This window comes from Oncorhynchus clarkii, chromosome 19 (genome assembly GCF_045791955.1).
Source record: "Oncorhynchus clarkii lewisi isolate Uvic-CL-2024 chromosome 19, UVic_Ocla_1.0, whole genome shotgun sequence".
NCBI classification, from domain to species: domain Eukaryota; kingdom Metazoa; phylum Chordata; class Actinopteri; order Salmoniformes; family Salmonidae; genus Oncorhynchus; species Oncorhynchus clarkii.
Genome location: NC_092165.1, coordinates 56,083,224 through 56,098,223, shown reverse-complemented (window position 1 = coordinate 56,098,223; position 15,000 = coordinate 56,083,224). Strand labels below are relative to the sequence as shown.

At 42.8% G+C, this 15,000-nt stretch overlaps 1 protein-coding gene across 1 annotated transcript in view; it reads right to left on the bottom strand.

Moving 5' to 3' along the window:
- The window catches only part of LOC139375397 (connector enhancer of kinase suppressor of ras 1-like), an 81,843-nt gene that overhangs the window by 32,720 nt on the left and 34,123 nt on the right, over window positions 1-15,000 (bottom strand). The window contains exons 5-6 of the mRNA XM_071117141.1: window positions 11,926-11,967; window positions 8,459-8,578 (exon numbers count right to left, since the gene is read on the bottom strand). Coding sequence (XP_070973242.1) covers window positions 8,459-8,578; window positions 11,926-11,967 — 162 coding nt within the window. The remainder of the gene's footprint in view (window positions 1-8,458; window positions 8,579-11,925; window positions 11,968-15,000) is intronic.

Here is a 15,000-nt window from a genome sequence, read left to right as displayed (position 1 = left end):
AACTGTCACGGTCAAAACACATAGATTCAATGGTTGTAAAGATGGGGAAGAGGTCTGTCCATAATAAAGAGATACGCCACACTCAATGCACACACTTACCCCACCAGACATGCCACCAGGAGTCTTTTCACAGTACCCAGGTCCAGAACAAATTCAGGGAAAAGTACAGTATCATAAGTGCATGGAACTCCCTTCTATCCCATGTAAATGTATGTCAATTTTAAAGTATTTTGTCTGTAATGTATTTTTCGTTATGAGACGGACCCCACTAAGACTAGCTGTCGCCATTGGCGTCGGCTAACGGGGATCCTAATAATAAACCAATGGAATCTCTCGCTCGGAAGTTAGATGGCATCCAGAATGCTTCAGATAGACTCCATTAGGAGTAGCCATCTTTATCAACACCTTTATCCCAGGCAGGCTGTCCCAGAGGAGAGATTGTACTAAAACGCTGTTCCCTCTCCTTTCCCTGGCAAGCCTTCATCTGACTGGGTGAGTATAACTAAACCCCAGCCTATAAAGTCCGGATAAACCTCATTCATCACTCATTACTTCAATGTACTGTTAAAGCGGATTTAGTAGAGTTAGTATCCTAGCCTGGATGCTAGTTGGTTTCTGCTCTCTTGCAAACTTCTTCTGGAATTGTCATGCCAAACAATGACAATGGAGAAGACAAAAGCACATAGAAATCTGGGACCAGGTTAGTTTCAGACATAACCGAGTCAGGATGGATTTTACTGTCGGAATGGAGTTGCTTATATGTAAACAATATGTGTAGTGCAAAGAGTTTTTCCTGGTCACCTGGCAAAGAAAAACTCCAGGGCCTAGTAACAGCCTGTAGAGCAGGTGTGTCCACCTCATTTAGCCCCAGGGGCTGTGTTTGGTCTTCAACGAGGTCTGGCGGGCCCACACTGAAAATTGGTTATATTTCCCTCGTCGTCAATCAAATAAAATATATATGTGTTTTTTTTCCGATGCTCCCTGACCATCTAGCTTTCATTTAGGTGATTGTTAGCGAGATGGACAATCAAGATACTGTATGAATGGAGGTCCTTTATTTCTACAGTTTCAATATGGTTTCAGTCATTTTAAAGTACATTGAGTTACCCCAAATATAAAAAATAAATATAAAACGTTTACTCAAACCATGTTTGACACCTCTGCTATAGAGCAATTCATTATCAGGTCACATGGTAAAAAAAAAAAACCTCTTGGCCCTAACTATGCAACTTCCTTCAACCAAGCAGGACATTTCACTCAGCTATTTCACCTACGATCATTTCATTAATTTAAGTAGCTATTCTCTTTCACAACACTAAATCCCCACTAATAAATCTAGATAACTCCCGAGTGGCGCAGCGGTCTAAGGCACTGCATTTCAGTGCAAGAGGAGTCACTACAAACCCTGGTTCGATTCCAGGCTGTATCACAACCGGCTGTGATTGGGAGTCCCATAGAGCGGGTTAGGGTTTGGCTGTCCCAAGCATCATCAGGGTTATGGTTTGGCTGGGGTAGGCCATCATTGTAAATAAGAATTTGTTCTTAACTGACTTGCCTAGTTAAATAAAAGGTTAAATCAATAAATAGAAAAATAACATGTGCAACACAGTAAGATTTCTAACACAGCCAGTGCATTACCTTTTTTTATTTGTTTTATTTAACTAGGCAAGTCAGTTAAGAACAAATTATTATTTTCAATGACGGCCTAGGAACAGCGGGTTAACTGCCTGCTCAGGGTCAGAACGACAGATTTTGTACCTTGTCAGCTCGGGGATTTGAACTTGCAACCTTTCGGTTACTAGTCCAATGCTCTAACCACTAGGCACACCCTGCCGCCCCAGGCCAGTAGGTGCATCCAAAATGGCTCCCTATTCCCTATATAGTGGACTACTTTTGCCCAGAGCGGTACTAACAGCTTGTGATAAACATTACGCCTTTATAGTTAATAGCGGCATCATTATACTGTGATTATACTGGCTTACAGACAATGCCATGAGGTTCATGTTTCCTACTGATTCTATCTAGCGTGGTAATCCCCTGATATTTGTGGGTTTTTACAAAGCACTTGTTAAGTCTCCCTCTATGGCAGACTGATGTTAGCTAACAAATTGCATTTTTAAATACACAGTATTCACACACGCAAGCAAGGGCGCGCACACACACACACACACACACACACACACACACTCATATACAGAACACCAGACCTTCCGCATGTCAAGGCAATACAAGCCATTACTCCTATTGGGTTTTGTTTAGAGTAAGTGCATTGCAAATGTAATGGTAATAGCCCATTGGGCTCTGAAGGACAGGGTTGAGAGGGGGAGGGGGGATAGAATAAAACCTCCAGTTAATTATTTGTGGCATTGAGTTCATTTGCAAGCAATTGGGTGCTTGAGGTTTTAGAGCTTCTCAACTGTTCAGAATGAGAATATATTAAATTTACTGTTGACTAAGCCTATTGTTAATATAAGATTCATGGTATAACGGTTAACGATAACTACTGAGAATTAATTTAAGGGCCTCTCTATAATCCAAGCCGCAACGGTGCCCCTCAGATTCATTTCGATAGGATAACCAAATTAATCAAATAAATCTGATCAACTCATTTTTCCAGTAATTAATCAGTCAATTATCTTGAATATTAATTAGTCAAAAGTTGCAACATAATTAAACATCTCACACAGCAATCAAACCCCCAAACATCTCTCCAACTTCATTCTACTTCAGTTCTAAAAGTGCTGTAAACCGAGTGCTGTAAACCGAGTGCTGTACACAGAGTGCTGTACACAGAGTGCTGTACACAGAGTGCTGTACACAGAGTGCTGTACACAGAGTGCTGTACACAGAGTGCTGTACACAGAGTGCTGTACACCGAGTGCTGTACACCGAGTGCTGTACACCGAGTGCTGTACACCGAGTGCTGTACACCGAGTGCTGTACACCGAGTGCTGTACACCGAGTGCTGTACACCGAGTGCTGTACACCGAGTGCTGTACACCGAGTGCTGTACACCGAGTGCTGTACACCGACTGCTGTACACCTTCCTAATATTGAGTGTCCAGTTGGCTGGATGTCCTTTGGGTGGTGGACCATTCTTGATACACACGGGGAACTGTTGGCCGTGAAAAAAACAGCAGCGTTGCAGTTCTTGACTCAAACCGGTGCGCCCTGCACCTACTACTATACCCCGTTCAAAGTCCCTTAAATCTCTTGTCTTGCCCATTCATCCTCTGAATGCACACAATCCATGTCTCCATTGTCTCAACTATCTCCTCTCCATCATCTACACTGATTGAAGTGGATTTAACGAGTGACATCACCTGTCATGGAAATATAATGATTAATAGTGATCTGAAAGGCCACCACCACTTCCCCTCAGACTCAATGGTTGTATTCATTAGGTATTCAAAACGTTTTGCAATGAAAAGCGAAGACAAGCGTCTCTAATTGAACATGATATATTAATCCCTCCCTGTTTCAGATTGTTTTCTTTCGTTTGCTGCCCTAATGAACATTGCCCAGTTGTTGCCTGAAGATGAAGGGAGAGAGCTGTGATGATGGGAGGATGAGAGACAGATCTGGTTCCATAACTCATTGGATAAGGTGAAAGCGATCGCTGCCTTGCATGTTGCCTTTGAAACACATCAGTGGGCTCATGTCCCAGTGGGCCCATGCATTTAAAACACAAGTTTTTTTTTTTTTTAATTGCTGCAGTGCAATGTGACACGCACCAGACTGCAGTCATCACTCTCTCCACTTCAACAACCATTACCTTGCTCCCAGAAGATAGCCCCAGTCAGCCAAGGTCTATTAACAATGACCCCAAATGATCTATTCTAAACAATCACTCTGACAGGTCACATCGCCCCCAACTGTCAACTTACTTTTTGTTCCCTCTTCTTCTTCTTCTTTAAAACAACAATACAAAATGGCCGCTCCCACAGTGGGTGCCCTGGTCAGAGGGTGTACTCCCACAGTGGGTGCCCTGGTCAGAGGGTGTACTCCCACAGTGGGTGCTCTGGTCAGAGGGTGTGCTCCCACAGTGGGTGCTCTGGTCAGAGGGTGTGCTCCCACAGTGGGTGCTCTGGTCAGAGGGTGTGCTCCCACAGTGGGTGCTCTGGTCAGAGGGTGTGCTCCCACAGTGGGTGCTCTGGTCAGATGGTGCGCTGCCACAGTGGGCGCCCCTTCAAATTAGTGGATTTTTCTATTTCAGCCACAACCGTTACTGACAGGTGTATAAAAATCAAGCACACAGCCATGCAATCTCCACAGACAAACATTGGCAGTAGAAAGGTCTTACTGAAGAGCTCCGTGACTTTCAACATGTCACCGTCATAGGATGCCACCTTTCCAACAAGTCAGTTCGTCAAATTTCTGCCATGCTAGAGCTGCCCTGGTCAACTGTAAGTGCTGTTATTGTGAAGTGGAAGCGTCTCGGAGCAACAACAGCTCAGCCGAGAAGGCCACACAAGCTCACAGAATGGCACCGCCGAGTGCTGAAGGCCACACAAGCTCACAGAATGGCATCGCTGAGTGCTGAAGGCCACACAAGCTCACAGAATGGCACCGCCGAGTGCTGAAGGCCACGCAAGCTCACAGAACGGCACCGCCGAGTGCTGAAGGCCACACAAGCTCACAGAACGGCACCGCCGAATGCTGAAGGCCACACAAGCTCACAGAACGGCACCGCCGAGTGCTGAAGGCCACACAAGCTCACAGAACGGCACCGCCGAGTGCTGAAGGCCACATAAGCTCACAGAACGGCACCGCCGAGTGCTGAAGGCCACACAAGCTCACAGAATGGCACCGCCGAGTGCTGAAGGCCACACAAGCTCACAGAATGGCACCGCCGAGTGTTGAAGCATATAACACGTAAAAAACGTCTGTCCTCTGTTGCAACACTCATTACCGAGTCCTCAGCAATGTTCCAACATGTAGTGGAAAGCCTTCCCAGAAGAGTGGAGGCTGTCATGGCAGCAAAGGGGGAACCAACTCCGTATTAATGCCCGTGATTATGGAATGAGATGTTCGACAAGCAGTTGTCCACATACATTTGGTCATGCTTCTACACCTGCATTGCTTGCTGTTTGGGGTTTTAGGCTAGGTTTCTGTTACAGCGCTTTGTGACATCAGCTGATGTAAGAAGGGCTTCAGAAATACATTTGATTGATTGATAGTGGTGGCATAGGAGTGGTGGCATAGGAGTGGTGGCATAGGAGTGGTGGCATAGGAGTGGTGGCATAGGTGTGATGGCATAGGTGGCGTGTCCAAAAGCTTCCCCTAACAAAAATAAATGAAATCCTTCAAAACACTACGCCAGAGAGCATGACCTGCCACCGAGGATCATTCGCTTTTTATTATTTACATTTTTTTTTTAATAGCTGAGGATTGTTTTAAAATCACAAGCGCATACAGCCTGGAAGCACAGAGTTTGGGAAGCCTACAATTTGGGCAGCGCGTGTAGCAAATATCAGAGCTGATCATTGATTTGCGTCTGTCAGTGAAAAGCAATTAAAATAGGCGTAAGCCTATCACAATACAATATTTAAAAATACAAATTGTGGGAAAAACACAAAAGAGAGGAGACAAAGATCAGATGGTCTTTAGTTAGGCTATCAAAATGTGAAAAACTACCAATAGGCTATTAAGCCAGCAATCTTATTGCCACAATAGCAGAGAGCATATTCCAGTTGATTTTGTGGCGCATATTCACTGTCTTTATCATTAGGTGTGTCCGTGCCAAGTTTTTTAGGACAATCATTTCCTCCTCCAGGCTAGATAGACGTCATAGCCTACAATATGCATCTCCCCTTTCATAGGCCTCGACTAGATGGTTGCATTCAAGACAAGGTTGTTTTTATTGAGCTTAGTTTGTCAGTGTCAGCTGATCAGCCTTCCCTGTCATTTTGTGGTATTAAAGAGTATGCTAATGGTCTCCAGACATAGATAATAAAGTAATGGAGAATTGCATGAAATGCGTTTGTGAAATGCCCCTCTAGCTAGGGCTGAGCTGTGGATGTGTCAGATATTTCTCAGATCCTCCTAGAAAATGTCCCTCTAGCTGGGGTTGAGCTGTGGATGTGTCAGATATTTCGCAGATCCTCCTAGAAAATGTCCCACTAGCTGGGGCTGTTGTGGATGTGCAAATAAAAACGACAAGGAAAGGAGAACCATATTTTTTAGATTATTAGCCTAATTTATGACTATCCAATCTACTCATCACATTAGTAATAGTAGGCCATGTTAGAACCATGCAATGCTATATCATAGAATGTTATTTTTCCCCCCCCTGAAAAAAATAGCTTTCCCAAACTTCAAACGCTGCCTACGGGTGATGGTGAAACTTTACCTTGACGGAGTGAAAATTAAAAACTGAGGAAAAAAACGTCAGAAAACATAGGAGAGAGAGAGAAGCAAAGAGAAAAGGAGAGCAAATGAGACACCTATAACAAAAGAGGAGGTCGATTGAGGACTGATTGGATAGGGCGAGAGAGCTAGGCCGAGGAGAAAGTGTACAAGAAGTTTGAATAAAGGATCAGAGAGAATGATGAAACAGAAATGAAATAAGGAGTACAGAGTGTGAGAGAAGTAGAGCATAGAGAGAGGACGAGAACACGAGTCATCCCTAAAGGACAATCAGGATGACAAACAGTGCATTTGGGAAAGTATTCAGACAAATAATTTTTCCACAGTTACGTTACAGCCTTATTCTAAAATATATATTTTTTTTTATTCCTCAATCTACACACAATCCCCCATAACGACAAAGCTAAAACAGTTTGATTGTTTTTGCAAATGCATAAAAAAATAAAATATGTAAATTTTATATTCAGACCCTTTACTCAGTACTTTGTTGAAGCACCTTTGGCAGCGATTACAGCCTCAAGTCTTCTTGGGTATAACGCTACAAGTTTGGCACACCTGTATTTGGAGAGTTTCTCCCAGGTCCTCTCAAGCCCTGTCAGGTTGGATGGGGAGCGTCGCTGCACAGCGATTTTCAGGTCTCTCCAGAGCTGTTCGATCGGGTTCAAGTCCGGGCTCTGGCTGGGCCACTCAAGGACATCCAGAGACTTGTCCCGAACCCACTCCTGCATTGTCTTGGCTGTGTGCTGAGGGTCATTGTCCTGTTGGAAGGTGAACCTTCGCCCCAGTCTGAGGTCCTGAGCTCACTGGAGCAGGTTTTCATCAGGGATCTCTCTGTACTTTGCTCCGTTCATCTTTGCCTCAATCCTGACTAGTCTCCCAGTCCATGCTGCTGAAAAACATTCCCACAGCATGATGCTGCCAACAATATGCTTCACCGTAGGGATGGTGCCAGGTTTCCTCCAGACGTGACGTTTAGCATTCAGGCCAAAGAGTTCAATCTTGGTTTAATCAGACCATAAAATCTTGTTTCTCATGGTCTGAGAGTTTTTTAGGGGCCTTTTGGGAAACTCCAAGCAAGCTGTCATGTGCCTTTTACTGAAGAGTGGCTTCCATCTGGCCACTCTACCATAAAATCCTGATTGGTGGAGTACTGCAGAGATGGTTGTCCACCTGGAAGTGTCTCCAATCTCCACAGAGGAACTCTGGAGCTTTGTCAGAGTGACCATCATGTTCTTGGTCACCTGACTGACCAAGGCCCTTCTTCCTGTTTCGCCGGGCGGCCAGCTCTAGTAAGGGTGTTGGTGGTTCCAAACTTCTTCCATTTAAGAATGATGGAGGCCACTGTGCTCTTGGGGACCTTCAATGCTGCAGACATGTTTTGGTACCCTGTGCCGACACGATCCTGTCTCTGAGCTCTACGGACAATTCCTTTGACCTCATGTCTTGGTTTTTGCTCTGACATGCACTGTCAACTGTGGGAGCTTATATAGACAGGTGTGTGCCTTTCCAAATTATGTCCAATCAATTGAATTTACCACAGGTTGACTCCAATCAAGTTGTAGAAACATCAAGGATGATCAAAGGAAATGGGATGTACCTGAGCAAAGGGTCTAAATACTTCTGTATATAAGGTATTGTAATAAATTAGCACACATTTCTAAAACCTGTTTTCACTTTGTCATTAGGGGGTATTGTGTGTAGATTGATGAGGAAAATGTTTCAGTTAATCCATTTTGGAATAAGGCTGTAATGTAACAAAATGTGGAAAAAGTCAAGGGGTCTGAATACTTTCCGAATGGAATGTAAAGGAATGTCTGATTAGTTAGACAGAGAGAGAGACAGGAAGTAGAGAGGAGGTAGAGACAAGAGGTAGAGGTAGAGACAGGAAGTAGAGAAAAGGTAGAGACAGGAGGTAGAGGTAGAGACAGGAAGTACAGGTAGAGACAGGAAGTAGAGAGGAGGTAGAGGTAGAGACAGACAGAGTAAGAGATACAGACAGGGCTCAATAGCAGATGTTCTGATTGGTTAGCCAGAGCCTGTCGATGATCTGATTGGTTCATTAGAATGACACTGACAGTGTCCTACTTACCAGGTGATCGCCGTCGAAGACAGGCACCAGGTCAACCCTCTCCAGCTGGGCAGTGTGGGTAAGGAGCACCTCTGGACTGCAGTACAGAATCTCATCACACACCGCCACCAACTGACGACACTGGCGGGAGAGATGTTGTACATTAAAAATGGTTCCACTTATATTTTATATGGGTCTACTTGTGAAGGGGAGTCTATACATACAGTTGAAGTCGGAAGTTTACATACACCTTAGCCAAATACATTTAAAAACTCAGTTTTTCACGATTCCTGACATTTAATCCTAGTAAAAATTCCCTGTCTTAGGTCAGTTAGGATCACCACTTTATTTTAAGAATGTGAAATGTCAGAATAATAGTAGAGAGAATGATTTATTTCAGCTTTAATTTCTTTAAAACGGACCATTCTACCGATCCTCGACTTCGGTGATGTCATCTACAAAATAGCTTCCACTACTCTACCCGGCAAACTGGATGCAGTCTATGACAGTGCCATCCGTTTTGTCACCAAAGCCCCATATACCACCCGCCACTGCGACCTGTATGCTCTAGTCGTCTGGCCCTCGCTACATATTCGTCGCCAGACACACTGGCACCAGGTCATCGATAAGTCTATAATAAGTAAAGCTCCGCCTTATCTCAGCTCAATGTTCATGATAACAACCCGTAGCACGCGCTCCAACAGGTGTATCTCACTGGTCATCCCCAAAGCCAACACCTCCTTTGGCTGCCTTTCCAGTTCTCTGTTGCCAATGACTGGAACGATTTGCAAAAATCGCTGAAGCTGGAGACTCATATGTCCCTCACTAACTTTAAACATCAGCTATCTGAGCAGCTAACCGATCGCTGCAGCTGTACACAGCCCATCTGTAAATAGCCCATCTGTACATAGCCCATCTGTACATAGCCCATCTGTAAATAGCCCATCTGTAAATAGCCCACCCAATCTACCTACCTCATTTCCATGTTGTTTTTATTTACTTTTCTGCTCTTTTGCACACCAGTATTTCTACTTGCACATCACCATCTGCTCATCTATCACTCCAGTGTTAATCTGCTAAATTGTAATTACTTTGCTACTATGGCCTATTATTGCCTTACCTCCTCACGCCATTTGCACACACTGTATATAGACTTTTTTTTCTCTATTGTGTTATTGACTGTACGCTTGTTATTGACTGGCCACTCCAATACCTTGACTTTGTTGTCCTTAAGCCATTTTGCCACAGCTTTGGAAGTATGCTTGGGGTCATTGTCCATTTGGAAGACCCATTTGCGACCAAGCTTTAACTTCCTGAGTGATGTCTTGAGATGTTGTTTCAATATATCCACATCATTTTTCTTTCCTCATGATACCATCTATTTTGTTAAGTGCACCAGTCCCTCCTGTAGCAAAGCACCCTCACAACATGATGATGCCACCCCTGTGCTTCACAGTTGGGATGGTATTCTTTGGCTTGCAAGCCGTCCCCTTTTTCCTCCAAACATAACGATGGTCATTATGGCCAAACAGTTCTATTTTTGTTTCATCAGACCAGAGGAAACCCCCCATCCCCATATGCAGTTGTAAACCATAGTCTGGCTTTTTTAAATGGCAGTTTTGGTTATGTCGATATAGGACTTGTTTTACTGTGGATATAGATACTTTTGTACCTGTTGTACCTGTTTCCTCCAGCATCTTCACAAGGTCCTTGGCTGATTTCTTTTGATTTTCCCATGAAAGAGGCACTGAGTTTGAAGGTAGGCCTTGAAATACATCCACAGGTACACCTCCAATTAACTCAGATGATGTCAATTAGCCTATCAGAAGCTTCTAAAGCCATGCCATCATTTTCTGGAATTTTCCAAGCTGTTTAAAGGCACAGTCAACTTAGTGTATGTAAACTTCTGACCCACTGGAATTGTGATACAGTGAATTATAAGTGGAATAATCTGTCTGTAAACAATTTTTGAAAAAATGACTTGTGTCATGCACAAAGTAGATGTCCTAACCAACTTGCCAAAACTATACTTTGTTAACAAGAAACGTGTGGAGTGGTTGAAAAACGAGTTTTAATGACTCCAACCTAAGTATATGTAAACCTCTGACTTAAACTGAGATTTCAAACGAGATTTCTGTATGTCACTTGTTATATAATATTTTTATTCTGTACAGGCTTCCTTCCTCTCTGGGAACTGAGTTAGGAAGGACGCCTGTATCTTTGTAGTGACTGGATGTATTTATACACCATCCAAAGTGTAATTAATATCTTCAACATGCTCAAAGGGATATTCAATGTCTGCTTCTTTTTTTTAACCAATAGGTGCCCTTCTTTGCGAGGCATTGGAAAACCTCCCTGGTGTTTGTGGTTGAATCTGTGTTTGAAATTCACTACTCGACTGAAGAACCTTACAGATAATTGCATGTGTGGGGTACAGAGATGAGATATTCATTCAAATCATGTTAAACACTATTATTACACACAGAGTGAGTCAATACAACTTATTACGACTTAAGAACATTTTTACTCCTGAACTGATTTAGGCTTGACATAATATTTATTGACTCAAGACATTTCAGCTTTTCATTTTTTAAACATAATTTCATTGACATTATAGGGTATTGTTTGTAGACTAGTGATTCATTTTAAATTCAGGCTATATGTTTCCATACTACACTGAAAGAAAATATTAATGCAACATGTAAAGTGTCGGTCCCATGTTAAATGAGCTGAAATAAAAGATCCCAGAAAAGTTCCATACGCATAAATAGCTTATTTCTCTCAAATTTTGTGCACAGATTTGTTTACATCCCTGTTAGTGAGCATTTCTTCTTTGCCAAGACAATCCATCCACCTGACAGGTGTGGCATATCAAGAAGATGATTAAACAGCATGATCATTACACAGGTGCACCTTATGCTGGGGACAATAAAAGACCACAAATGCTAAGGAGTATTTCTGTCTGTAATAAAGCCCTTTTTGTGGGGAAAAACTTGTTCTGATTGGCTGGGCCTGCCCCCCACTTCCAGGCCCCCCATGGCAGCACCCCTGCCCAGTCATGTGAAATCCATAGATTAGGGCCAAATTATTTATTTTTAAATTTACTGATTTCTGTTAGTACAATATTTTAAATTCTTGCATGTTGTTTTTATATTTTTTTCAGTATTTATTTCGATGTATCAAATCTCATGCTGCTAATTAAGTTGTTGTTTGCATTAGAACTGGAAAAAACTCTAACTAAAATGAAAATAGATTCTGGGGAAATGGTTACACTAGTCTGGAAGACATTTATTTGAGCAGAGCCAGATATAATTAAACGTTGATTTATTGAATAAACAACCGATCCGTTGCACCACCACACTTCATCTTTGTCCCTCAATAATTAAAATCATTATACAGAAATGAATGTCTCAATTCAATAATTAGGAACAGTATTTAGAAAAGAAAGTAGCTGAGGGAAAGAAATCAATGGATATGAGTGTACTCACGATGGAGATGATGTCTTTTTCTTTCTCGTAAACTGAGGAATCCTGTCAAAAGAGCACAATGAAAACATCAGGGTCGGACACAGTAGAATCCTGTCAAAAGAGTAGAAAACAACAGGATCAGGGAGTGTGGAATCCTGTCAAAAGAGTAGAAAACAACAGGATCAGGGAGTGTGGAATCCTGTCAAAAGAGTAGAAAACAACAGGATCAGACACAGTAGAATCCTGTAGAAAACAACAGGGTCAGACACAGTAGAATCCTGTAGAAAACAACAGGGTCAGACACAGTAGAATCCTGTAGAAAACAACAGGGTCAGACACAGTAGAATCCTGTAGAAAACAACAGGGTCAGACACAGTAGAATCCTGTAGAAAACAACATGGTCAGACACAGTAGAATCCTGTAGAAAATAACCGGGTCAGACAAAGTAGAATCCTGTTGAAAACAACAGGATCAGACACAGTAGAATCCTGTAAAAAGAGTAGAAAACAACAGGATCAGACACAGTAGAATCCTGTAGAAAACAACAGGGTCAGACACAGTAGAATCCTGTAGAAAACAACAGGGTCAGACACAGTAGAATCCTGTAGAAAACAACAGGATCAGACACAGTAGAATCCTGTAAAAAGAGTAGAAAACAACAGGATCAGACACAGTAGAATCCTGTAGAAAGAGTAGAAAACAACAGGATCAGACACAGTAGAATCCTGTAGAAAGAGTAGAAAACAACAGGGTCAGACACAGTAGAATCCTGTAGAAAGAGTAGAAAACAACAGGTTCAGGGACTGTGGAATAATAAAAGAGCCCCCCCAGAGACTGAAAACAGTATTGATATCTGACAGTGGGTCATTCTGATGGTTTGATGTACTATTTTTTTTCGGATAAAAAGACCCGAGGCATTCCAAAACACCAGGAAGTTGACTATTAGAGTGTACTATTAGCACTATAACGCCCACGTGCCATACAGGCCGCTCACTGTATTTATCTCACCTGTTACTTCATTGACAAACACAACTTTTTAGAGGGGCAGAGCAATTGTATTCAAAGGCACTGTTACGCAATACTGATACAACATTATGTCAACATAGCAGAGCGAGTGGGAGGTTATTTTTGTTCCTGAGACACGGTGTGTGTGTTTACCTGGGTTGCCCTGTGGGGTGGAGGGTAAATCCTGTGAGCTCCTGTAAGTACTCAACGCTAGGATTACAGTTAGTCAATTAAAGCTTGTGTGACGTGAGAGAGAGAGAGAGGAAGAAAGAGAGAGCGAGAGAGAGAGAGGAAGAAAGAGAGCGAGAGAGAGAGAGAGGAAGAAAGGGAGAGCGAGAGAGAGAGAGAGGAAGAAAGGGAGAGCGAGAGAGAGAGAGAGGAAGAAAGGGAGAGCGAGAGAGAGAGAGAGGAAGAAAGGGAGAGCGAGAGAGAGAGAGAGGAAGAAAGAGAGAGCGAGAGAGAGAGAGGAAGAAAGAGAGAGCGAGAGAGAGAGAGGAAGAAAGAGAGAGCGAGAGAGAGAGAGGAAGAAAGAGAGAGCGAGAGAGAGAGAGGAAGAAAGAGAGAGCGAGAGAGAGAGAGAGGAAGAAAGGGAGAGCGAGAGAGAGAGAGGAAGAAAGAGAGAGAGAGAGGAAGAAAGAGAGAGCGAGTGAGAAACCGCCGAGAGACAGAGATGCTTGAGTTTGATCTATTTACATCAGGGCACCACGCCACATAACTTCTTACATAAACCTCTAAAGACATCCTGCCACTCTGATCCCCAGCTCAATAGTTAAAGGGGCAGTACACTCCAAAATCTGTTTGTACAATGTCCACAGACCTCTAAGTTGACTGACATCCAAACGTTACAGATTCTCTACGACAGGTGCCATCTATTTAAATTATTCAAATTCCCCCATATGCTGCTATTACCAACCATAATCATGCTTCATCTATGCTCCTGGGATACATTCTTCTTCTGTATTTGTGAACCCACAGAACAGGATATGACATACAGTGCCTTCGGAAAGTATTCAGACCCCTTGACTTTTCCCATATTTTGTTACGTTAAAGCCTTATTCTAAAATGGATTAAATAAATACAAATCTTCAGAAATCTATACACAATACAACATAATGACAAAGAAAAGTGTTTGCTAATTTATTAATAATAAAATAACAGAAATACCTTACATAATATTCAGACCTTTCGCTATGAGATTAGAAATTGAGCTCAGGTGCATCCTGTCTCCATTGATCATCCTTGAGTCCACCTGTGGTAAAGTCAATTGATTGGACATGATTTGGAAAGTCTCACACCTGTCTATATAAGGTCCCACAGTTGGCAGTGCATGTCAGAACAAAAACCAAGCCATGAGGTCAAAGGAATTGTCCGTAGAGCACAGAGACAGGATTGTGTCGAGGCACAGATCTGGGGAAGGGTACCAAAACATTTCTGCAGCATTGAAGGTCACCAAGAACCAGTGGCCTCCATCATTCTTAAATGGAAGAAGTTTGGAACCACCAACACTCTTCCTAGAGAAGAGCTTGAGAGGATCTGCAGAGAATAATGGGAGAAACTCCACAAATACAGGTGTGCCAAGCTTGTAGAGTCATACCCAAGAAGACTCGAGGCTGTATTCGCTGCTAAAGGTCCTTCAACAAAGGAGGTAATGAATACTTATGTAAATGTGATCAGTTATTTTTATTAAAACAATTTTGGAAACTTTTCTCAAATCCTGTTTTTGCTAAGTCATTATGGGGTATTGTGTGTAGATTGATGAGGGAAAAACAATTTAATACATTTTAGAATAAGGCTGTAAAAACATAACAAAATGTGGAAAAAGTCAAGAGGTCTGAATACTTTCTGAAGGCACTGTATCTGGGGCTGTGTCCCAAGTGACACCCTATGCCTATAGGTCCTGGTCAAAAGTAGTGCACTACCAGCCCTATAGGCCCTGGTCAAAAGTAGTGCACTACCAGCCCTATAGGTCCTGGTCAAAAGTAGTGCACTACCAGCCCTATAGGCCCTGGTCAAAAGTAGTGCACTACCAGCCCTATAGGCCCTGGTCAAAAGTAGTGCACTACCAACCCTATAGGCCCTGGTCAAAAGTAG